This window comes from Bombus affinis, chromosome 16 (assembly GCF_024516045.1).
Source record: "Bombus affinis isolate iyBomAffi1 chromosome 16, iyBomAffi1.2, whole genome shotgun sequence".
NCBI classification, from domain to species: Eukaryota; Metazoa; Arthropoda; class Insecta; order Hymenoptera; family Apidae; genus Bombus; species Bombus affinis.
Window position 1 is genome coordinate 5,485,629 of NC_066359.1, and position 25,230 is coordinate 5,510,858.

General features: G+C 33.2%; 7 protein-coding genes and 1 long non-coding RNA gene across 14 annotated transcripts in view; 5 read left to right on the forward strand and 3 right to left on the reverse strand.

Moving 5' to 3' along the window:
* LOC126925793 (uncharacterized) overlaps nt 1–4,280 on the forward strand; it is a 69,151-nt gene extending 64,871 nt beyond the window's left edge. Inside the window, exons 5-8 of one of the 3 annotated variants that reach the window (XR_007714103.1) lie at nt 613–880; nt 1,864–2,052; nt 2,406–2,630; nt 2,843–4,280. Coding sequence is in view for 1 of the 3 variants with exons in the window: in XM_050741776.1 (XP_050597733.1) it covers nt 613–880; nt 2,843–2,910 (336 nt within the window). In the remaining 2 variants the exon portion in view is untranslated. The remainder of the gene's footprint in view (nt 1–612; nt 881–1,863; nt 2,053–2,405; nt 2,631–2,842) is intronic. The other 2 variants (XR_007714102.1, XM_050741776.1) reach the window with 2 other exon arrangements.
* Nucleotides 4,157–6,053, reverse strand: LOC126925785 (ribonuclease H2 subunit A). The gene is made up of 2 exons (XM_050741755.1): nt 5,787–6,053; nt 4,157–5,213 (listed from the first exon to the last, which is right to left on the reverse strand). The coding sequence occupies exons 1-2, from the start codon at nt 5,943–5,945 to the stop codon at nt 4,368–4,370; spliced, it is 1,005 nt and encodes a 334-aa protein (XP_050597712.1). The 5' UTR covers nt 5,946–6,053; the 3' UTR covers nt 4,157–4,367.
* A 212-nt stretch (nt 6,054–6,265) lies between these two features.
* Nucleotides 6,266–8,614, forward strand: LOC126925813 (ubiquitin-like protein 4A). The gene is made up of 3 exons (XM_050741812.1): nt 6,266–6,523; nt 7,247–7,352; nt 7,428–8,614. Exons 1-3 carry the CDS (start codon nt 6,476–6,478, stop codon nt 7,724–7,726), a joined length of 453 nt encoding a protein of 150 aa, XP_050597769.1. The 5' UTR covers nt 6,266–6,475; the 3' UTR covers nt 7,727–8,614.
* Nucleotides 7,883–10,283, reverse strand: LOC126925802 (gem-associated protein 2). Its single transcript, XM_050741792.1, has 6 exons — nt 10,143–10,283; nt 9,440–9,713; nt 9,267–9,351; nt 9,000–9,158; nt 8,644–8,931; nt 7,883–8,082 (listed from the first exon to the last, which is right to left on the reverse strand). The coding sequence occupies exons 2-6, from the start codon at nt 9,544–9,546 to the stop codon at nt 7,990–7,992; spliced, it is 732 nt and encodes a 243-aa protein (XP_050597749.1). The 5' UTR covers nt 9,547–9,713; nt 10,143–10,283; the 3' UTR covers nt 7,883–7,989.
* LOC126925748 (ATP-binding cassette sub-family F member 2) lies at nt 9,720–14,012 on the forward strand. Of its 5 annotated transcripts, none has more exons than XM_050741675.1 (9): nt 9,720–9,739; nt 11,139–11,326; nt 11,411–11,814; nt 11,885–12,048; nt 12,130–12,357; nt 12,433–12,820; nt 12,907–13,098; nt 13,173–13,376; nt 13,455–14,012. In XM_050741675.1, the coding sequence occupies exons 2-9, from the start codon at nt 11,146–11,148 to the stop codon at nt 13,593–13,595; spliced, it is 1,902 nt and encodes a 633-aa protein (XP_050597632.1). In that variant the 5' UTR covers nt 9,720–9,739; nt 11,139–11,145; the 3' UTR covers nt 13,596–14,012. The 5 variants fall into 5 exon arrangements, with proteins under 5 accessions (XP_050597632.1, XP_050597630.1, XP_050597628.1 ...); XM_050741673.1 differs by lacking the exon at nt 9,720–9,739 and adding an exon at nt 10,139–10,192; XM_050741671.1 differs by lacking the exon at nt 9,720–9,739 and adding an exon at nt 10,252–10,286.
* An 8-nt stretch (nt 14,013–14,020) lies between these two features.
* Nucleotides 14,021–15,868, reverse strand: LOC126925806 (transmembrane protein 98-like). The gene is made up of 4 exons (XM_050741796.1): nt 15,369–15,868; nt 15,177–15,286; nt 14,967–15,099; nt 14,021–14,898 (listed from the first exon to the last, which is right to left on the reverse strand). Exons 1-4 carry the CDS (start codon nt 15,522–15,524, stop codon nt 14,623–14,625), a joined length of 675 nt encoding a protein of 224 aa, XP_050597753.1. The 5' UTR covers nt 15,525–15,868; the 3' UTR covers nt 14,021–14,622.
* Nucleotides 15,869–16,664: 796 nt separating this feature from the next.
* LOC126925805 (ubiquitin-conjugating enzyme E2 J2-like) lies at nt 16,665–20,565 on the forward strand. The gene is made up of 5 exons (XM_050741795.1): nt 16,665–16,992; nt 17,103–17,385; nt 17,722–17,956; nt 18,028–18,156; nt 18,232–20,565. Exons 2-5 carry the CDS (start codon nt 17,270–17,272, stop codon nt 18,442–18,444), a joined length of 693 nt encoding a protein of 230 aa, XP_050597752.1. The 5' UTR covers nt 16,665–16,992; nt 17,103–17,269; the 3' UTR covers nt 18,445–20,565.
* A 3,748-nt stretch (nt 20,566–24,313) lies between these two features.
* Nucleotides 24,314–24,919, forward strand: LOC126925840 (uncharacterized). The gene is made up of 2 exons (XR_007714137.1): nt 24,314–24,516; nt 24,683–24,919. It is a non-coding gene; the product is annotated as an uncharacterized LOC126925840 (long non-coding RNA).
* Nucleotides 24,920–25,230: the final 311 nt, after the last annotated feature.

Sequence of the window (25,230 nt, forward strand, 5' to 3'; positions counted from 1 at the left end):
CTATGTATAAAAAGTCGATAAATACATAATTGAGAAAAGGACCTAACAGGTTTCGTAATGAGATAGTTGAATTATTATGAAATTTTTCTAAAAAAATTTTATAAAAAGAAACAAAGGTCTGTAGGAATCTTTATTATTATTAATTCATTAAATCTAGAACCAAAGCAGGTACGCCCAATTTCCAATTTTGTCATGTAAATTCTTTTTCCAAAGAACTGCCCAATTATTTATCCCTTCACCCAATTCGCCATTCCCTTTGTGGTCAGCCCGGTCTTTCTCCTAAAAGAACAATTGAACGAATCTTCCAGTCGACGTCCATTACCTGTTCCATAAATAATTACTTAGTCCAGGTACTGGTCAAACACCTGTTAATAAATCATCCGTGTGCTTTCACGTGCCTGCCATCTTTCGAAACGTTGCAGTCCCTCGAGTGCAGTCCAACTCGATCACAGGGTTAACGTAGCCGTAACTTATCCTGGTCAGGCTCGCTCGTCCAAAGTAGAATTGCAAATTCGATTTACTTCCCCTAAACACGCAGACACCTGCACGTGAAGAAGCAGACTTTTATATCTTTTTCTTTCTTTTTTTCTTATTATTTTTGGTGGGATTCAGGTCGACACGCAATACTTGCGAGGGCCCCACATCACTGAGGTGGATCGCGAGGGTCTGGAAACCGCCGTGCTAGGTCTGGAGTTCCGTCTGCGTACGAAGCACTTCAAGAGGGGGGACCTGAAGATCAAATGCCTGGCAACGATAGCGACCGTATATTGGAAATCGAACGAGCTCAGCATAGAGGGTGAAAGGCCCCTCAAGATGCCGGTCATGGAGAGCAGGGAGACAAGGGCGCAAGGCCATACGCACGCGGAACATATCTTAGGAGGTAAGCAATAGAACACGAGCTGCTCGGTCGGTATACAGTTGTCTGCGAAATTATTCGATCACTTGTCAAACCTTTCATGACTATACAGTGCCTACAAAAGGAATTGACAGATGCCCTTACTTTCTAATGAAGCGCTTCTCTATTAGAATCTACATTTCATTTCCATAATATCAAATTACTAAATGATGAGAAATTTAACATACTTTAATTTAATTAATTAGTACGTACATGCTATGGTAATCGCAATGGTTTGCCAGTAGTTTTTGTAGCCATTGTATTATGCGTTATATATAAAACATTTCCAAATTGGAATAGCAGTATAATGACCAGTATAGAGCTTGAAACAAATTCGAGAATAATTGAGATACATAGAAAGTATAAGATATTTAGTATAAAGATATATATCAAGCTAACATTTTTTTATATATCGCTTTTCGAATATCTTGCTCGGTTAGGAGCTTTTGCACACCACAGTATACACGTTGTAACGCGAAGTAGAATCATAAAAAAAGTTATTATTTGGAACGGAAGGCATCGAAAATATAGAACGGCGGTTTTTCGTGGAAGCTTTCATTCTGAAGGAAAAGCATTCCGAAGAGATCGCTTAAGGACGCGTGCACTTGACGGAAAAGCCTCAGTGGTTCCCATTTCTTCTCGTTTATACAGTCCCGTTGAAAATGCATTTAAAAATTGTTTCGATAGAAAATTATTTGAAATTTATGAAATATTAGTTCGTTTTTCGTTATTACTTAATTATTTATTGTTTCGTGTAATGAATTGTATTATATATAAATTAAATTCATTGGAAATTTAAATTATTCAACGATTTTCGTGCTTTGTTTTGAAGCCTCTATTTTCCATATATCGATAAAAAATTCTGTCGGTAAAGCAAATAGTGATTCGATAATTTATCGATTAATGAGTAACCTTTTCGATTAAAGTGAATGGAACAATTAGTTTAGATATGTCAAATTCTTTTACAGAAACATGAGAACCGCTGTTATACTTCAGTTAACTCTTGGACAGCGAATTTGTGGATGGCGATGGCTAGGTCAACTTTGATACGGACATTTCACGTTTATACTCTCTAATGATATACTTGCGTGTTATCATTTTATCAGATTATATATAAACAGTTTTATTTCTGGGATAAATATTATTATTACGTTGGGGTAAATATCGGAGAATTATATTTGAAAGTGTTATTAAAAAATTTATTATCGTTTCCCACACTTTATTTTTATTTTCATTTTTATTTTTATTTACTTCCTCATATATTGTTCAGTATATTATACTAAAAATTCCACAAAAATTATGGCTATAATAACTATAATCCAGGTGAGGGTTAAACGCGCACGTAGCACATTTTCAAACCACTTTCCTTCTAAGCCAAGTAAGGAAAAAAGAAATTTTGTTGCTTTTAAAGAAGGAATCATTTTCTAGAAATATTCATAACTTTTCAAATTAAATACAACTATTTTAAGTCCATCATGACACCTACTAATTCTTTTTCATTTCCAAACAGATTTTCATCCCCTAGGAGAGGCTCCCTAACCTATAAACAATCCTTTACCACCAAGACATCAATCGTTAAGATCGATGCCAAGGAAAAAGGACCGTCTGTCCACGAGGAAATATCGAGACGAAATATCGTTAGGAAAAACTGTGACAACGAATCAGAGACACGTTCGTTTGCCGACAATTTGCTGACTTATGGTCACATGCCTGGCGAACGTCAGTAAACGTTTGTGTCAGTAGCCTGTGGATGCAATTCCCTCGCCAATATCGATCGAATTAAACCGACGATACGTTCCGATTTTTCACTCGATTTCCATCGTCCATTTTACTCTTTTCTCTTTCTCTGTCTCTATTTTATTTTATTTTTTCCTTGTCCCTGATTCGTCGACAAAAATTGCTCGTTGAGATTCATCGTGGTTCAATGCTTTTTCATTTCTGTTTCAGGAAGCGGAAGCAGCACGTTAGCGCCGTGTATCTTCCTGCTGATGACGAGTATATTGATTCTGCGATAAGAAGGACACACACAACATGGTGCCGCGTCCTTTTTTGTGCTCATCCTTTTCAGGCCTCCAAAAACAAGTGTTATGGAGACCACTGGTGTACTAAATTATCCGTGTTGTTTCTATTTTTTATAATCGCAGTTAGTGAAGTTAGCGACGATATAGGCGAGAGAATATACTTAACAGAGATATACGTCAGTATGTTAGAGATTAGAAAATGGGTGGACGCGTAAATTCGTACTTACTGAATCGGATGTGTAAATCTCCCTGCATCTTGCACGGATTTTTTATACTTTCCATGTTTCGTTTTCTTATAGCTTATAGCCGTTTTTAACACTATAACGAAAGGCTAATTTCAAAATTGACGAACAATGGTTTTTTTGTACTTGTAGAAAAATTTAGTAACTTTAAATATATGAAAAACAAAAAGAGTAAAGTAATAAATAGATAATTACATTAGTTATCTAACCCAAAATGCAAGATGACCACTACAAATGCACAAAAATTCGTGTCCGATTGCATTTTTAATTTCGACAATAATATAAAATTGATTGTCAATATAAAAGTAATGAAACGTAATAAAAGTAATTAGACCTTGTATGATGTTAATGGAATTTAAAAAGTAACACAAAGTTAACGCTCATATGGCGGAGCTAGTGTCGTGTATGCGGCGTCATAGTGTTAAATCCCAGATTCTCAAGCAAGATGCAAAGAGATGTATAGTCTCGTTAAAGAAAACATGATCATGGTTACTTAAAGAAGCTATTCAATCGTTGATACAACACAGAGAGCAGAGTTTACAAATCTACGTTCATCTCAGCATCTTCAAACTCTCGAGAGTGCGAAATTGCAGCCCTTACGTACTTCTTTTCCTCTCCTTCGTCTCTTACTATCAAAAAAAAATCGCAAGCGTAAACGGACGATTAATATTCAACCGGAATGAATGAATGAATGAACGAACGAGCGAACGAACGCCGAGTATATTTATATTCTAATTGTACACGAGTGTTTCTATCGTCCAGTCACGCGAGAGAACAAGCAAAGATTTTAGCCCCGGTGAGAGTGTTCTCTTTCGTCGTAGCTTTTATCAATCTAGTCGCTATTAATCAACAGAGATATGTTATCCTAGAACTTATTGTGAGCCGTGTGTATGCGCGTGAATGTAGAGTGTGTTTTACCAAAGAACATTTTGCGCTAAATAACATTCCTAATTGTTAATTACAAGTGAAATACACGGGGTGGTATAAAAAGAAACCACTACCTGCATATCGTATTTTACTGTAAGAGCACTTTGTACATATGTACATAAATTGAACCGACTTTTATCTCTAACTTAACGTTCTGATAAATAAAGCGGCGTTTACGTCAATGATCAGACATAAGTCTTAGTTTTATCCAAGAATAACTTTTTAATTATAAGATACTATGTTTGCGTGTCTATGTACTATTCGTATTGTAAACAAAGAAGATCATAATTTGGAAGTACTGGAAAGACATCTTTCGGTGAAAAACTGATGTCGCTTGCTCTGTGGCTTGCAAGACTTAACCGGCGACTTGGCGAAGAATTTGGAAATCTTTTGTTCCCCAGGGTTCGCTGTGTCTTCCACTTCTTCCCATTCAACAGACAGGGCCTTTGACTCCAGAATCTTTTCAGCAGTAGACCAGCTGAACCTAACAATATGCGGAAATCCAAATACTGGATCTACATTCTCGGACAACCACTTTTTAGTATCCGGATCATTCGGATATCCGCTTCCGTACTCGGTTGTTATCAACTCTTCGCGAAATTGCCAAGCTTTCAAAGCATGATCGCGTAAAACTTTAGCGCAAATACTGGCAGCACTGACGATAGGATACGTTGAGTCAGCCTTCTTTGCGACAGTTATCTTTATATCCGGGAAAATCTGTTCCAACCTGGCCTGGTACTTCTGCGGTACGCCTACGGTATCTACATAGATTTCTGTGATGTTTGCACCAGCTTCAATCACCAGTTTGGCTAGTTCAATCGCGGAATTCATAGAAACTTCGTTCAGAGAGGTCTTAACACGACGGTACATGTTATTCGCGATAATATTAGGGGATATGACATCCACAGCCCAACCTATCGTCTTGTGCTGCTTACAAATCTTGTCGAAAATTGCGTCCCTCTGTTCTTCCGTCAAACTCTTGGAGTCTGCGCAACCTAGATCCACAAGAAGCTGCTTTTCTGATAAAGGTGCATAGGCAATCCCATAAACCATGGGTCCCAAGACTGGCCCACGTCCAGCCTCATCGATACCAAGTTGACATGGTTCATCCCGACATATTTGTGGTACCTAGAAGAAATTACAAATGAGGACTCAAGTTAGAGACTTGATTCGTTTGAGAAATGAATTATCTGTGAAGGAATGTTTATCAGAGTGTACTATTAAAATCATCAATAGTTTAACAATTAAACGATGTTTATTTGTAAGAAATTTATTTTATATTCTTGTATTGTAGGATACATATATACATATATATATACTGAATTGCTCCTTTCCAATCATACTTTTTATGGAATTTTGTATAATTTCACTGCTTTTACAAGTGTTTTTAAAATACATGATATGTTTCAGGCTCCACTAATAATGATTCTATAATTTTATTAGGTTATGTTTTCAAAAGAGCAACTACAAGTTACATAATTCCAAAATAGTTGCAAGTTGTTTTAAATACAGTCTATAATGCTATTCTTCTTTTAGTTATTAACAGAAGTTCAAATTGATGATATGTTAATAGTTAATAGTTAACATTCAATAACCTATACGTCACTATGATCTCAAGAAAATAATAATTGAAATAAATGATAAGAAAATAGAAGCTCTTAGAGTAAATAAAACATATTGTTCTTTTTTATATATACATACATCTGACAAGTGAACTCTATTGATACTATGATCCCAAGCTTTGAAATATGGGGTTAGGTTTTCTTTGCAGGTAATCTTACTATCTTTCTCAGAATTAACATAATTTTCTTCTAATTTCGTTTCTTCAACTTCATCTATCATTTCCTTTTCGTTCTCCATAACGTTCACACGTTTTTCCTCCAATATAACCTCAAAACCGAATACTAGTATTTAGATTAACCGCCAAAATCGCAAACGTCGAATATCGATAGGTCGTATCGAAGTATGATAAACAATTCTCTAATCCAAATGAGCATCACATCTTTAAATTGCTAGAGAATAATCTAGTCAAACTTAAGAAATTTACAATAATTAAAAATATTTTACAAATATTTGGATTAGGTATTTCAATGATATTTTGAAGAAAAGAAAAAAATAGAATTATCTCGATGAAACTCATGTATCGATAAAAATTCGCCCAGTATCGACCTCGCACCAAGGGTTTCTGACTACCTGTGTGCATGTGTCGCGTGTCCTCGGTAGAAATAGTTGATGACGCCGTGTGTTAGTAATATCGTGTGTCGCAAAATATAACCTCACAATAAAATGCTCGAAACCTTATCCGTATCATTAAAGGTCTCGTTCTTGAGAAGAATTTGATTTTACACAGTCGTGTTGGTCTGAGGACGCTTCGGCGTGTACGTTACACCATGAAAGTTATCGTGAAGAAGCTTCAAGGGAAAGAATGCGTTGTTGACGTGAGTAGACAACAGCTTGATTTCCATTTTTTCCATTTTCCATTTTTCTATTTACAACGAGAAACGTCGCGCGATATATCTATTCAATTGATGAGCCGTCGACGATGTTTCTAGAAATTCTGTTAACCTACACATAGAATATTTTGCACATCTTAGGAAATTAAGTTTTTGAATTTTTTTTATTTAGAGTAGTTTTAATAGGGTTACATTAGGTTACAATAGGTATCACCAACTGCTTTCGTTAATCAGGATTCCGTGACTGACAATAATAATCATTGACATACATATTTTTTGAGTGGTATACACACTAATGATGGGTTGAAAGTCATAGTGGTGTAAGTCAAGATTTTGAGAATTTGCACATATTGCATATACTTCAGCTTTTAAAAATATTGCCCTCTTAGCTTTGTAATTAACTAAGTTACAACTTTAATCTCTGCCATAATATATTTTTATGACTTGAAGAAATGTACTCAATCTTTTATAATAAACACAGAACACTATTTTATGAAAGTTAACAGTGGACTGATTTATGCTACTATAATTCTCAGGTGTCTAAATTTGCATATTGATCATAGCTATTGTCAATTATTGCTTTTGTCAGTTTAAATTCCTGTTTATGAAACCTGTGTCATTGATTTTACTGTAACCTATTTTGTCATTGATTAAACAGGTTTCATGTCATTTTAAATAATTATTAATTGATTGTTTGTTTTTTAATAGATTACACCTTCAGACACAGTCCTTCAGTTAAAACATAAAGTCAGTGACCTCCTGGGTATAGATGTTCCACACCAGAGACTTTTGCTCACGGGCAAGACATTAGCTGGTAATGTTTGAGCTATAAACAAAATATTTAAATTTTATGTTTACAGTCTAACACAATAGCGTAAAAATATTTTAGATGAAAATCCATTGAGTTTCTATCCAGGAATTAAGGATGGGAGCAAGTTAAATCTTTTGGTTATTAAAAAGGCAGAGGAAGGGTCTAGTGAGGGAAGAGCTTCACACAGCAAATCTGGCATATATCTCTTACGAGATGAAGTTTCTAGAGTTCTGAGGCATTATTACACTGAGTCAGAAACTGAGTCGATAACCAATGAGTTGATAAAAGACCTAAAGAATAAAGTGAATAACCTTAGTTACGATGATCTAGAACGATTAGCGACTGCACTTCTTCAGGACCAAGAGAATATAGCCTAAGAATAAAATTTCGGTTTTTCAATTTCTCTCGCTTATTATTTGATTATTGTAATACACTTTTATTTAATTAGAAAGAAACGTTGCCTCATTATATCCTGATAACCAGTAGTATATTTTAAATAATCGTAAATAATAAGACGTGTAAAGAGCAACATATAGATGTATTAAAAGGTCGATTTTATTAAATTTATTAAAACATACATAAAGTATACTAATAGTAACTGTACTTTAATAAAAAAAAAAAAAAAAATAGACAGGAGTTCTCAAGGGTCGGCCAAGTCCAATTGGCGAAAGTATCGCGCAACTAGGCATATAAATAAATTCAGTGCCCCTATTTCATGTACTTCCAGTTTCTTCTAAAAAAATAAATAGAACAAAGGGAAGAAGCAGGTAAAGTTAAGATCGATAAGGAGAGGGCCTCAACTTTGTGTGTCTGATTTTAATGAAATTTTAGGGCCTGTAATAAATTCCTTTTTCTATGTTCACTGATAACATTAAATACAAAAATAATAAATTCAACAAAGAGTGAAAATGTTGAAAACAGATGTTCATATTAGTTTTTATGCAATGTATTAAATATAAATTATTCACTTTATGACAAGTACCATCCTAAAATTTTTATAATAATAATATTAATAATTAATTTAGAAGTATGTATTTAAAATATGCAGACTCAGAATTTTCATTTAAATCGACACTGGAGTTGGGGTCCTCCCCTTATTATAAGATACGTTAACTACAAAACAATTAGTAAGCGATTTATATGTTTTCTTTTAATACAAATGATAATTGTATCTTTCCTTTTACACTACTTCTTTAAATCACTCCCTGATTTATGTCAATGGCAAATTTAATATACGCAATAAAACTGATTTGTTAAAAAATAAAGGACAGTGTTATTTGTAATTCATTATTACCGATTTTGCACGCATGACAGAACAGGTTCTAGCCAAAGAACGCAGACAAGAACATGTTCCTGGAGTTAGTGGCATTTCTAGAACAACTAGCAATGCATATATCCATTGACCCAATTCGTACTCAATCTTTTTCAACGTTTCCATATGCTCAACTAAATATTCTAATATTTGTTCTACCATTGGTTGGTTTAAAGAAAAAATAACATCCAATGTTGGAGGAACTCGTATATTTTCTTCATCATTACCTGAACAGAATTTGATCCAACCTTTCTCATCATCGATACTTGGCTGTAAGATTAAAATTTTAACAGTAATATTAAAACATGCAACTAGTAGAAAAGTACTTTAATATATACCATATTGATCTTTGGAGGTTTCCATTTACGTTTCAATGTCTGAATTTCATCTTTCAATTGACTTATGTATAGTCTGATATTGGAAAAGTCTGACACTTGACACAACTGCCAATTAAGTGTAGGGCCCAGCCATGGCGGTGCCTCCATGCAGCCTGATAACTTATAAGGTTGTGTTTACATGATTATTATACATTATCCAAATTCTGGCTAGTGTACAATTCATACTTCTTTTACAGATGATATTAAAGCATCCATTTGCGAACTTACAGGTTCAACATCAATCGTAGGTTTTTTAAAATGTTTTCTATCAATGTCAGCTACTACAATATCAGCACATTTCTGTGTTTCTATCCTGTAGTAACATTATATAAAATTCTTTATTCTCAATCACTAATTATTAAAAATATTTTTTTATGATTATTTTCCGGAAATTTACTTACATTACTCTTTTTATATATTCTTCCCCGGAAGTTGGAGGCAACGACAAATTAATATCCTCGTCAATTTCTCCAACATCGAAAGCAAGTTGTCTTAAATAATCTGTCATTTTATTTATTGTTTAACAGATAGGTACTTCCAATTTTCATTCGATAAGATTAATTTTATTCGTGGGGAACAGCATTTGTGTTAGTATATTTATAGGTTATATTGTTTCTTTCAGATTAGGTTATGGTCACCATTTAATATAAATACCAAGAATCATGACAGTCGCAACTAAAATTTAAAACGTTATAATATAGGTAAAGTAAAAAAGTTATGCATTTTTGTATTTCAAATTGACAATAAACGTTTTGTTAAAGCAGTCGTTTTATTTAATAAAGAAAGAATATAAAGAAAAGAAACTTTTTATTTTTAACATTAAGTTTTTAGCTTGATACATTCGGTTTTTTCGATTTTTAATTGCTTATAATCATTTTATTTTTTATAATTTTTGAAAAGAAGGTATGAATAAATTAATGAAAAACGTGCAACAACTGAATTCATGATCCTCAATTTCTTCGAATATATGTATATTTTATCCAAATCGATTGAATCATTAAAAAGAAATATATTGCTTAAATTGTCTAACACATTGCGAGTAATAAGTGATATATGTATATATAGAACTATGTATGTATGTTGTATTGTTGGTAGGTAACATACGTCTATTATCATACAAGATATATATGCCCGTCTGAGTTCAAGCCAGATCGGTAGGTACAAGATATCCACGGATGGGGGTACGTCTAAGTAGGTCCATGATCGAGTCATTTGTGTAATCATAGTCATGCTTGTGATTCACAGTGTGTAAGGGATAAGGAGATATCTTTTAGAAGTTGTATACATTGTATCTTTACATATAGTTGTATATTTGTAGGAAACGCTTAGAGCCGAAGCACTAACAAAAAAGTCTCGCATGCTATAGACCTCTGGTGATAGAGTGGGAAAGGTTGCCACGGCAAATAATTCTATTTGACGAATGATGTCGCTTTGACGGCTTTGCCTTTATCCATGCACGTGTGTTTGCGTATTGCACGGATCGTTCGATTTTTGGCGCACAACTAGGTAATAATTCTCGAACCTGCTATAAAATCATTACTCCAATATAACCTATAAACATCTCATCGAGTAATTTCTAATAATTCTAAGAATTTTTCTAACATCCGCCTTTTTGTAACTGTCGCAAAATTATCGAAGTTTCTTTTGTCTCAATTGCAGGTGCTTCGTTTCTATTTTTCCCTGTTATCTTTCTTTTCCCCTTGTTAATCGTTTTCATTTTTATTGCACAACCAACATTAATAAGCTAGTTATTTTTATCGGATAACTTCAAATCTGGCCGTAGAAGAAATTCGAGAAGAATCACGGTTTCTGTATCCCAGACCCACTATCTATGTCTTTCTCTTTCTTCTTCTATCGCCCTGTTTTGTCCCCCTCTTGCCTATGTACCTCTTCGTTGCACTCGTTGGCTGGCTCATGTAACGAGCCGTTTACGGCAATGGAAGTTTTCCAATTTTCGAATTTGACATTACATCGCTCCGATCTTACTTTCTAACGCACGTGTGATCGTATTCCTAACCTCCGGCTTACATAACACGTATCTTGTACCACGTACCTCATACCACGTTAAAACGACGCTTCAAGTATCTAATCGAATTTCAGACGAATCATGCCGTCCGACGCAAAAAAGAAACAGCAACAGAAAAAGAAGGAAGCAGCTAAAGCTCGTCAATCAGGCAAGAAGCCACCTCAGAATAACCAGAACAAGACTGTGGAGGATGGTAAGGAGTCCAGTCCTGGAGTGGGAATCATTCAAAATGGAACCAATGGGTTGCCTGTTAGTGCAGAAGGTAAAGTTAGAAACTGTCTTTAAAAGGCAAAAATGCTATCAAAGGTCTTTTATTTGAGAGTTTGATTCATTGGTGTTATTATAGAGGCACTGTGTATGAAATTGGAAGCAGATGCAAGATTGAATGCTGAAGCACGTTCGTGTACAGGATCATTGGCTTCACACCCCCGAAGTCGTGATATAAAGATATCTAATTTTTCTATTACTTTCCATGGCTGTGAACTGCTGCAGGATACTATGTTGGAATTAAACTGCGGCAGACGTTATGGCTTGCTTGGACTTAATGGCTCTGGGAAATCTACTTTATTAGCTGTACTTGGAAATCGAGAAGTTCCTATTCCTGATCAGATTGACATTTTTCATCTGACCAGGGAAATGCCTGCTAGCGATAAAACAGCTTTAGATTGTGTGATGGAGGTAGATGAGGAGCGTATACGATTAGAGAAATTGGCAGAAGAGCTAGTAGAATGCGAAGAAGAAGATGCTCAAGTATGTTCTTACTTTGTATATCTTGCTTTTTTTACAGACACTTAATATTTAACAGATTTTATCTAAATAGGAACAACTTATGGATGTCTATGAAAGGTTAGAGGATATGTCCGCTGATACGGCAGAAGCTCGTGCTGCTCATATTTTACATGGTTTGGGTTTTACTGCAAAAATGCAGAAAACACCTACCAAAGATTTCTCTGGAGGTTGGCGAATGCGAATTGCTCTTGCAAGGTTAACTATTTAATTATCTGTGAATAGAAGAATTTGCATATCTATACAATGATCTACAAAGGCTGTTTTATTCTGTTTCAGAGCTTTATATGTAAAACCTCATTTATTATTACTGGATGAGCCTACCAATCACTTAGATTTGGATGCTTGTGTATGGTTGGAAGAAGAATTGAAAACATATAAAAGAATTTTGGTCATTATTTCTCACTCACAAGATTTCCTCAATGGCATCTGTACAAATATCATTCATGTCAATAAAAAGCAACTAAAATATTATGGTGGTAATTACGAAGCGTTTGTGAAGACAAGGTAAACAAAAGATCAATGAAACTTAAATTCTTGCTAAATACAAATGAGAATATTAATATGAATTCTCTATGTTAGAATGGAATTACTGGAGAATCAAGTGAAACAGTATAACTGGGAACAGGATCAAATCGCACACATGAAGAATTATATAGCTCGATTTGGACACGGATCTGCAAAACTAGCAAGGCAAGCACAATCTAAGGAAAAAACACTGGCGAAGATGGTAGCACAAGGTCTCACTGAAAAAGTAGTCAATGACAAAGTACTGAATTTCTACTTTCCCTCTTGCGGAACTATTCCACCTCCTGTTATTATGGTCCAAAATGTTAGTTTTCGTTACAACGAAGATTCACCTTGGATTTATAAAAATCTAGAATTTGGTATAGATTTAGACACCAGAATTGCATTAGTTGGGCCAAACGGAGCTGGAAAAAGTACTCTTTTAAAATTATTATATGGAGATGTAAGTTCCAATTAACCACCATCTATGGAAATTAAAAAAAAGGAATATTTATATATACAAAATTACATATTAATTTATAATTACAGTTAGTTCCAACTAGTGGTATGATACGTAAGAACAGTCATCTTCGAATCGGGAGATACCACCAACATTTACATGAATTATTAGATCTAGATATGTCGCCTTTGGATTACATGATGAAAGCCTTCCCAGATGTTAAAGAACGAGAAGAAATGAGGAAAATCATTGGTCGTTACGGATTAACCGGTCGTCAGCAGGTATAATTATTTATAAAAGCTTAAATATCTATCATTGAGGTTCAGAAAGTAATATTTTCTTTTTGTGTGTATAGGTGTGCCCAATAAGACAATTGTCCGACGGTCAACGTTGTAGGGTCGTCTTTGCATGGTTAGCTTGGCAAGTGCCTCATCTATTACTGCTTGACGAACCGACCAATCATTTAGACATGGAAACAATTGATGCATTAGCTGATGCAATTAATGATTTTGATGGTGGAATGGTGCTTGTGTCTCACGATTTCAGATTAATCAATCAGGTATATACTGCCGTTTAAAAAGACTAGGTATATAATCCATTAATCATTTGATTATATTATATCTATTCGTTTTATTAGGTGGCAGAGGAAATTTGGGTCTGTGAAAATGGTACAGTCACGAAATGGAGTGGAAATATATTAGACTACAAAGAGCATTTGAAAACCAAAGTGCTTAGTGACAACCAGAAGAGACAAAAGGAGATGCACAGAAGCAAATAATTTGAATAATGTGTAATATGCTTTGCCCAATTTTTTTCCAAGTATATTTTCTCTCTCTCCGTTATAGTAATCTATCCTTGTTATTTCGTGTCTATTGCTGACTTTGCGCTGCTGTGTAGCGTTTATCAGTGATCGAAGATTTTTTAGTTAATTTATTTAAATAATGAGCAGCGAATTACTGGCTCTGTAATAGCTGGCGATATCGATTCATGGTGGATGTTTGCCATGTTATTAATTTAGAGATCCGACATTATTACTGTACTACGAACTGTACTAAAAATTATAGATTTCGCATATATATACATACGTACATGTGTTTACACACACGTATATGTATATGTATGTATATATATAAATAGATTACTTAAGAGAACTATTGAAATAAAACACGTTTAAGTATTATTAACACACAACAAATACTCGAATTCTTTTCTTGCAATTTAGCTTTATTATAAAGTCGTATTTAGCTATAAATTAATTTGATTCTTGGTATATAAAAAAATATATGGATGTGTACAAACAGTTATAAATACTTAATATAATCGATAAAACGACACGATTTCTCTCGAATAGAACTTTTCATCTGACATTATACATAAATACTTTGATCTAATATTAACATTATGGAAGACTAAAGTCTCGCGGATATCCATATCACAAGAAGTAGTATATCTCTGATTCTTTCGTCGTGAAAAATGTTTAAATCTATATATATTATATATCTTACAATATTTTTTAATACGCCATGGAAGTAATGTATGCATTTTTGTAACAACTATGATTACATGAAATGTAATACACTGAATATTGTCGATAGAAAACTCGAAGTTGCACTATTGGGTTTTGGACCTTGACATAATAAAAAAAGGAAAAGAAATACATAATATGAAACACTTTGTAATGCTGTGTATACCTTCAATTTCACGTAGAGGCTAATAAAGCCTAGTATAAGGACCCAAAACCATGAGAAACATAAAAACTGTAAATAGTGGTGAAGATTCTTGTGGATTAGGAAATAAACTGAAGGTCAAACTGGTGTTGAAGCTGGAACAGAACAAGCCACCTCCTGTGCCAGTGCAGCATTCCTTAAGATTGATAAATGGGAATCCATATCACTTAAAGCTTGATCAATAAATGCTAATTTCCTAGCATGACTCTTGGACACTCCATGCTTAGTCACCAATGCCAAGTGTGTAACAGCCAGTACCAATGCTGCTACTCTGGCTTCCAATAGTCTTGCATCTAATGGTGGATACAAGCTTCTAACAACATCGTCAACTCGAGGTGGAATACGTCTGGCAACCTAATGAATACAAATATACAATTTCTTAGCATTGAGTGTTACTATGGAATAAGGAAGTATACACTTACATCCACTATCTCCAATGGGACAGTTTTACTATTTACTGTGCCTGCAATAGCAGTGAGACTGGAAGCCAAAGCATGGCACGATCTTAATACAGCAATACATAGTGGAGCTAAACCAGTAGCATCATCAACCCATCTGTATTATCCATAAAATTTCACCATTGAGTAACTAATTCAGAGTCTCATCTCTAGATATTAACAAACGGTCTATACCTCTCTGCACCAGCTAACCATTCTTCGCTTTCCCAAACATCTAAGCCTAAACCAGAGAAATTTTCTCCCTCTAGTAAGTCTGAGCTTAGATCTGGAGAGTCTTTCTGATTCTGAAATGCAATTGTACAGATTTTACCATGTTTTATAAGAGAGACTAAACAATATATATATGACTTATAGTATATAACTTACATAGTAACATCTTTGTCTTTTGCATATAACAAGTAATACCAAGAGTGCACCAAGGAAAACAGCAGCAAGTGCACCAAGTGCAACAGCTACTACTGTTTCCATTCCTGTAGCACTAGTTGTGGGACCAGTGTTACTTATGGACACCGGAGAACTCATTTTTCAGATAAGTTTGACAATTCAATTACTTTGTTCAAATGAACCTTTTAGTTAACTAAACCCTTTTAAATAGTTCATGGATACTGTTTCAACTATTTTTCTTGTGTCAAAACTGTAAACAGTGTCGAGTTTCCCGGTGACAGTCGGTGGGAGGCGGAGACTGTCACGAATCTTAAGCTCCATTCATAAAAAATAATTCTTGATTGTAGCTTTTGTAAGTCACGTTATGTAATTCGGAAATAGTATTAACAGGTGGTTTTGTACTATTCCATGCCTGTACAGAAGAAATCTATGAAGAATAAGATTATAATCGGTAAATCTGTAAAAAGTGGAAAGTAAATATGTAGAAAAATTTATATAATGGAGTATTAAATAAGTTCTCCTCTTTTCTCATTTTGCTTATTTAAAAATTAGAAGGAATTTTTGGTAGGAATTTCTTTATTACATTTTTAGAAGTATGTTTTTATGGATGTATACGTATTTTTGGATCTGTGTGATTATTTTGTTATGATAGTTAATGTCTAGGGAATTCTAACAAATACTAAAACTATGAACGAATGTTAACAGTTATCTCATTTAATTTACAAAAAATATTTAGCATTTATTTATTACGCGAACATAGCTTTTTTAGTTTCGGAAAGATCATTTTTTAAATAACAATGTTTCCTTAATGGTAATAGTAATATTTATAAAATATTAATACGTATATTTATTTTTTAATCGATGTTTAAAAGTTCATCGAATTTGTTTAAATGATCGATCTTGTGATTTATGATATTAATAAACGAAAAGATAACTTTTGAAAGTAGGAATTTAAAAACTTTTGTTTTAGAATGACAATTAATTTCTGTAATTACTTATCAATTAAATTTATTATTTTTGGAATTCAAACATTTAAACTTGTAGTTCCTGATGCCTTCCATTTTAATTCTTATATATGTATAATTACTCTATATTTTTTAATAATCTTATAATTACAATTTTTTGAAATATAGAATGCTATTTATTTCTTTAATTATATTTTCTATAAAATTCCACTCAATAAATAATCATTACCGAAATCTTAAAAGCATTGATAACAAAATTTGAATCATCATAACTTTTTTATAAACTAATGAAAAGGAAATAATAAATAAAACAAAAAATTCAATAGCAAAGGAAAAATGATTTATAAATCGATCAGCTAATAATTATTATCATATTATAATACTTGGCAGCACTGTTGCGAAATGAAATAATTCAGTGGATTTCATAGTCATATGTTTTGTGTCATGAAAGAGTTGCTGTCAAATTTAGTGTCATTCGTGAATATTCTGTAAGTGAAAAGGCAAAGATTATCACGAACGATTTCGTGACAAGTCCACTCTGTTCAACTTGCGTGCTCGTCTGTGTTTACGTTACCGAATTTTGAAGAGAATATAACCTATCTTTCTTAAAGTTGCAAATTTCTTTTTTATTAGGTTACCAGGTAAGGTAATACATTGAACGTGATATCCAAGCAATACAATACATTTAAAAATTTATGAAAATCAACATTTCAAGTTATCACGTGAAACGTAATTTCTATACTTTTTTTAGTTCAGTGTGAAACTTAAACAAAAAGTGTCACATTTGTCTCAGAGTCAACATAGAAAAGTTTTGTAAAAAGTTGTTCAGAGAAATATATTTTAAAACAGAGAGGTTAAAAAGAAGAGGTCAATTGATTAGAGAATTAGAAAGAATTCACAAAACATTTTGTATACAACATGAATAGGACAACGAACAGTGCAACAGCAAGACTGAAGCAAGACTACTTACGTCTTAAAAAGGATCCTGTACCATATGTTGTTGCAGAGCCAGTACCCTCGAATATATTAGAATGGTATGTGTTTTAAATGTTTTTGTATATTAGGAGATAATCTGTTGTACTTAGTGACTTATAAAAGTATGTGGACATTTGCATTAGGAAACTTTTATGTATATTTGTATGTGTTGTATAAAACATTTTGAAATTTCACAACACTGCGATAAAATTTGAAACTGATTAAAAAATGTACATAGAAATTATAAGACATTCAATGTAAACATATATCTCCGAAAGAAAATTCAAAATGTTTTGTATAACATAGTATATTCATAAAAAGTTTCTGTAAGCATGCTAATATTTTTGTGAGTCATTATAAATGCTTATACATAGATACTGTATAATGTTTTTTAGGCATTATGTTGTGAAGGGTCCAGAGAAAACTCCCTATGAAGGAGGATTTTATCATGGAAAACTTATATTTCCAGTAGAATTTCCATTCCAGCCTCCTAGCATTTATATGACTACTCCAAATGGCAGATTTAAGGTCAATACAAGATTGTGTTTGTCTATTTCTGACTTCCACCCTGATACATGGAATCCAGCATGGAGTGTATCCACTATTCTTACAGGATTACTTAGTTTTATGGTATGTAATTAATCATTAATAATTAAATTAAGTTCTAATATATCCAATACTAATTTATTGTCTTATGATAGATTGAAAATAGTCCTACTATGGGTAGTATCAATACATCTGATCACGAGAAAAAACAATTTGCTGCACAGAGTTTAGAGTACAATTTAAAGGACAAGTTGTTCTGTGAACTTTTTCCAGAAACTGTTGAGGTATCATTAATATTACAAAATGATATACTTTTGATCTATACCAAATAGATTAGTAGAGGAATTCATGTTTCATAGGCAATAAAAGCAGAATTGGAACACAGAAAAGAAATAGAAAAACAGGCAAGGCATCAGACCACGGCTTCAGAAGTTTCGTCGCTGTTACGCGATCAACTACAAAGGGATCAAAGTCCATTGTACAGTGTGCTCACCAATCTTGTTGTCATTATAGGATTCGCAGCATTTGCTTTCACAGTAAAATACGTGTTATGGAGCGTCGCCATGGAATAAGTGAACGAAAGATGAATACATAGCATACTTTTCGATAAAGAAAAAAGAACGAGGAAAAATGTTATAATAACGATGCGTGCAGATCTTGAAGAAAGGTATTAGAAACTGATTTGGGGCTGTTTGTCCACATCGAATCTACGTGGTACTATTTAATCTCTTTTCGAGTATGCTGGTCCATCTACGGGCGTTTGATAGATTTTTATAACAAAGTTACTTGTAAAATACGAGTTGTGTACTATATTCGCAAATTTTAAATGTGGTAACCGCGAAATTAAGATAACAATTTACCAAAGGGATCTACCTGTGAGCGTTTATCATCAAACAAAATGTCACTGAGTTCTTTATCCAGTTGTAAAGAGAAAAAAGGAAGAAAAGCAAATCGTTAATTGATTCGAATTGAATTTCGGATTAACACCATTGGCTTTCAGTCAAGTTCTGTTACGCGAATTTCCAAAGCGTAGTTCAACTAACCTGAACTATAAATATTTAGCGATTATTTGAATAATTATGTAAGTAATTACATGGTACAAGGATATAAGAAGGGGATAGGGGGAAAATGAAAAAGATAGAGTAATAAGGTAAATTCGTGGGAGCTTCCCAATGCTATAAGTAAATCAGTGAAGATTCAAATCTTGCTACTGCTTTCTATTCTTGATCTTTCTTTCCATACATCCACAACGGACTTTTCGCACGATGCTTCAACAACAAAAAAACTTCCCGAATACGTTTAAAAATAAATAGAAGTTCGTCTCTGCGATGTGCCAATGAGAAACAAAGTCAAAATTTCTAACTGAATCGAACTAAGCTTAGTAGAGAATAGCTTGTGTCATTGATGAAACGTGCCGATCTTGTAAATACGTATAGTAGACTAGTAAGACGTATGTAATATCAGTTGATAACAAAGTTAAAAAAAAGCAAAGAAATTCAACAGATCAGTGTCAGTATTCATTGTTTAACTGTTTCGAGAGATAATTTTAGAGAAATTGATTCTTTGAATATACATTTTGTGTGTTCTCAGCTTGTTCAGAAGTTTCGTTCGAATCGGTTATCATCGCTTTATTGGAGTGTATTTTTCCTGTCACCCGGCGTGATTGAAAAAAGGAAGAAAAGAAAAGAAAATGAGATTTAATTGTAACTCGCAGATTAACACATTAAGATTATACTTTACCGAGTAATTAACAATTGGTAACGTGTACGAAACTATATTCATGGAAACAGAACTGACATATAATCCGTGAAACGATATTTATGTTAAGGAATTGCGTCGGTTTTATTTATGGATTAAAAATAATGTAATAATTTTTCTACACGAAAAAAGATGTCTATTTTTTTGCATCCTTGCTATTCGATATATTTGTAAAAAAAGAGCAAAAAAGAAAAAGGAAATAATTTAAAATTTTTAAATATTTAATGTACAAGCTGATTGATTTACTTAATTTTAAGAATTCAAGTACTTTCAATATTTTAACAACAAATTTAATGAACAACCAGTGTAATACACTCAGAATAATTTATTAACACTGAAAATTATGCACGTGAAATTGAAATACGAACAGAATTTGAAAATGAAACCTTCGCGCTCTTTTTCGTCAATGTCTTCGCGCCATCTTAAAGCGCAATGTGTTTAAAAGCAACCTCTACGTTCTAATGAGTATCTTTTTTCTGGCGCGTTATTTTTACAAAGAAATGATTGTCTTCTCTCCTAATTAGATTAGTTTTGTTCAGTTATTGATAGAAGAGGAAATCATTCACTTTTAGTTGTAAAACAAAATCTGAAGTAAGTTGTATTTTCATTTGTCATCAACATTCGTTATCATTTTCTACCTCCGTATAAAATTTACAAATGTATATTAGTCACATAACTTTTATTCAATCGTATACATGAAAAACTACTTTTATTTTATTACTCAACGTGTAAATAATATATAATTAGAAAATATAGCTACTTTGTATTAGGCGAAAAATTGTGGTTATAGTTTAAGATTGACACTTACAGATGTCGTCGTGATACAATTTTCTGGTCTATTTTTCGTCACACAATTTACGCTTTGTGTATCATCTATTTCCTTTTTATATACAGACATATAATATACTATAATAAATAAAGAAATAGTCATCGAATTTTTTATATATGTAAAGCATATTACAACGATGCTAATACAATTACATGTCTTATTTGATTTACGTAGTCACAATATCGAACACGCAGAAAAATGCAGTATACCAGGAAAATTTAAAAGAAATATTTATATTTCATTATTAGTTTTCAAATATTCAAAAACATCTTATTTCTCGAATCCAAATATCCTTTCTGAACTAATTTTTTAACTTTAATTTCGTATTTTTAATTAAAGCTTCGATTTACGATTTGAAGAATATTTGGCTGAACTTCGTTTTGGGGCACAACGAATTTATAACTTCTTTTGAGTTTGATGTGATAGTTTTTGACAAGCTAAACCCAAAAAGGTTTTAAAGCGTGAAGATTATTAAAAATTAGCATAAGTTATTAAAAAAAAAATCAGAAATTCGGTGTTCCCTAGAATAAAGTTCATTGGAATAATATTAAATATTTTTATAGAGTATTATCGAGTATTATCGATTATCGATACACCTGATGGGTTACGATTAAAATTCGATCGCCATACATATGTGTATGTGTATGTAGCATCTTCGAGAATTGTTTAAAGAACCATTCAACGGTTTGTCGATCGAAAAGGAAGAAAGGGAATGGGAGCAGTGGCAGTTTACCGGGATGGTAAACAGTTAGAATTTTCTTTCAATGCTCCCTTGTTTGAGTGCGGTCGGGAGGAAGGATGCATCCTGTGAAGCCGTCTTTTACTTTCGTGCCGATTCTACGTTTACTCGTTTCTGACTCTGGAGTCGTGTACTCGGAATTCGAACGTAGATGAATGAATATCAACTAGGATAATAAACGAAGAATATTTGAATTATGATGATTTAAGGAATTAATATAATTAATATAAACAATTTAAGGGATGCCTGAGCTAACAATTCTTTATTTTTTAACCAATTTTCTATTTTTTTTTTTAGGAAATGGAAAATAATTTGGTTTTGAAATTAAATAAGTTTGAGATTAGGTTGGGCGCCATTTCTTAATTTTGAGCGTTGGCAGTTAAGCTGGATTTCTAATTTTTACTGACTATATTAGGAGCAGAGTGTTGTGCTTGGTCTTAATGTATGCATGAATATATGTATATGCATATGTTTATATATATATGTATGCATGTATATATGTTTATTCGAATTACTGTAATTTAAAAATGCCTTAACTTCAATCAATTCTAACTTTACAGGTCTCGATCGATTTATGCCCGTCATGGTAGTGTTGTAGGCTATGTAGCATATTAAAAGGGCAAAATGGCGGGAGATGCAAATTGCAAAAAAGAAGTTCATATGCCTAAATCGATGAATTTAGGAAAGAAATGTGGCTATTGCTTTTATTATAGCGCATTTAATTATAGGTTTTCGACGATATCAAAGAGGATTAAATAATATAAATATTAGAATAAAATAACACCCGATTACGTAAGACTAAAAGAACAAAGAAGAGAGATGTATCTGTTCAAAAACTTAGAAATATGAGGTACATATTCATCGTGGTTTGGCTCGCACATTGACTAAAAACTGATAATAATTAATAGCTCTATTTGAAGATTTGATGTTGCACTCGACATACTATTAATTGCAAGTGGTATATGGTCATAATAACCATTAAATTCTGTGATTACTGTGGGCATCTGACTGCTGCATCTTTAAACGTTACTTTTCTATAAATTCTACAACTATGTATTCGGTATAACTATAATTCTATAACTATAATTTGGTAACTATATATACTAGTTACTTAAAAATATCTGAATGTGTATGTACCTCATATTTCTAAATGAAACAAATACATCTTGTATTTTTATTTTTCTAGTTTTGCGTAATCGGGTACCATTTTATTTTAATACTTATCTTACTGGTAATTAAAGTTTTCAGATTTTAACGTAAGTAATGTCTAATTTCTTAATATGAATAATTCCAAACTTTCAATATAAGTAATTCGCAATATTTTCCTCTGCCCAACATAAATAATTCCTAATTTCTAATATAACTGAAATGCATCTAGATTAAATATTATTTTAATGTTATATTATGTTAATAACTTCTTCTTTTCCCGCTCAAAGTTACAGATTTTTAATGACTTCAAGAAATCTTCGTGGTAAATCAAAATTTCGTGGCATCCCGTGTTCCTTGCGTTCAAACAATAGTGCAGCTGCCTCGAAAGCTTCCTGTACATCAGTTTCACGAAGATCCACTTTAATCTATGAAAATATGCCGCAAAAGAAGCAAACAGCAATTTATTTAACCACGAAATAATAAGGAAGTCGTTCATACGCTCCTTCTCTAGCGATCCCAACATCCCCTTTTCCAACTTCTTTTCGCCTGGAGACCGCCTTCTGCAAGTAAATCATCGAACCAGGCGCCAGGATACTTTAGTCATGCCTGAAATCCTGCGAAAATAAGACGCACATGTCCGCGACGTGTCCCTATTTCATTCTACATCCTTAGATTTAATCACTAAATTTACTAGATTTAGTAATTTGCAATTAGATTTTACTCTATTTCTCTTGATTGCTATATTTGCAATTGAGATATTAGGTACACTAATGAATAATCCAAATTTTTCAGTTAAGCTCATAGTTTATTTAAAAAACAATACAGTACAAAAAGTATCGGCCGTTGTTTAACTCTAAGTGATCTATTAGGCAAATAATGAATTCCATCAGGGCAGAATCTGCGTCTTTAGACAAGATTCAAGCTATTTTTGTATCTCATCGACTAATTGGAAATGGGTATTGGATAAGGCGTGTTACATCGATTGGAAAGGTGGTAATCAGAAGGAGCAATGTCTAATGAATAAGTTGGCTGCTGCAAGACCCCAACCAACACTTATTATAATGTTTTTTGTCATAGAAGCAGTGTGTGGCCTAACGTTGTCACGCAACAATTTCACAGAACATCCTCGTTTGTTAGTGCCCTGACAATTGGATCTTGTATAAAGACCCAACATTATTCCATGATGGAATTCAATTTTCGGTATTTCTCTTTTCTAAATAAACTTTGAATTTGTCTGGTAAATTTGGATTATTTATTTGTACAGCTAATATTTCGATTAGACTTAAATTACATACAAAGAATGATTCTATGTTCTCAGATTTAATCTAAGTTTACTAAACTTTCAAATTTGTAATTAGATATTACTGTACTTCTTTTCATAACAATATTTGCAGTTAAAATACTTCAACCACGAGCTAGGATTATACTGAGAAAATAATTCTTCTCATGTTTATTAACAATCCTGTTCACAATTTTGTAAAAAGATGTCAAATATTTATTAATTACACTATATCAGAAGGAAGCATGCAGTTAAGAATCCTTCAGAGGGTCATTTTATATAAATTGCTACAAGATGTAGCAGTATGATTTAGAAGGTCGTGAGTCGATTAGGAACAGTTCGAGGAAACCGTTCCTGGTATTCATTTCCTCAGTAGTCAAAAAAACGATTTCGAAAATAATTAACTGGCGGGGACGAGCTCATTACGCGGCTTAATTAGTTGCCACTGGTATTTGTGTTCCTCGAGACTGCCACAGGAAAGCTTGACTGAATCGGCTACCGAATTATGTATGTCGATGTTCCCGCTTAGAGAACGCGCCTTTTATTAAGTTACCCCGCCTCCGGTTTTCAGCTGGAACCGTTTCCTGTAATACTCTTTCCGTCCAAACTGAAATGCTTTTTTGGCCAAAAGGTATCGTTAATGTCTTAATAAATAAATGTTAATAAGATATTATTAAGAAAATGAGATTGAGGATTAATTAGATTTCTGTTTTTATAGATTATGAAAAGTACCGAATGAGGAAATTACTCTTTTCTATAAAAGAAAATTATGACTGATTAGCAAACTGCGTATTTATGAGGAATTTGAAGGTGTAAAAATGGATCAACAGCGCATAGCATGCAAAATTATATAAAATATTCAAAGTATACAACTATCTCTTCAGTTATAGGTGCTTACAAAAATTTAAATTTACATAAATATCCACTTATTCAAATCATACATACGGATCATAGTAGACAAGTTATAATTTAATTAATCGTGACACTTGCAAGATTGAAAATATCTAATTAAATTGAAAATCTTAATATCTTGACTTATACTACTATGATTTTCAGTCTGCCCAATGATACATGGATATGCAACTTTTAAGTAACGTTGTGTTATTGAAGGTTCAGTTAGAGAATGGATGAAAATTTCATGGGTTTCTATTTTTATCGACATGTGCCTGCGACGAAGTATAACCAGCAGGGTGGTTCCTTTGCCGGTGTATTTACCTACGTCCCATTGGAGTGGCGCAGCCCGTCGCAAAACGGTTTACTGGCCGCGTAAAACGGAGCACCGTGCCATTGGATCGCCCCCATACAGATATATATACATGGTGTGCGAGTGAGGAGGGTGGAGGAGGTGGTGGTCGTACTTGGCACTAACGACGGACGATTCATCATCCTGGGCGAAAACGAAAGGAGTGACAGAAATTGCGGTGATTTAGTAGGAAAAGACAGAGAACAGATGTTTAACCTTTCCACCGTATCTAGCCCCTGCATAGCCTCTATCTGCCTACTCCACCGTCCACCTTGTCAGCTTCCAAACGTTCTTCGTTTCAAGTATATATCTATCTTGTGCTGATTTTTGGACAAGACGAGAAATTGCTAGATACTGGTTG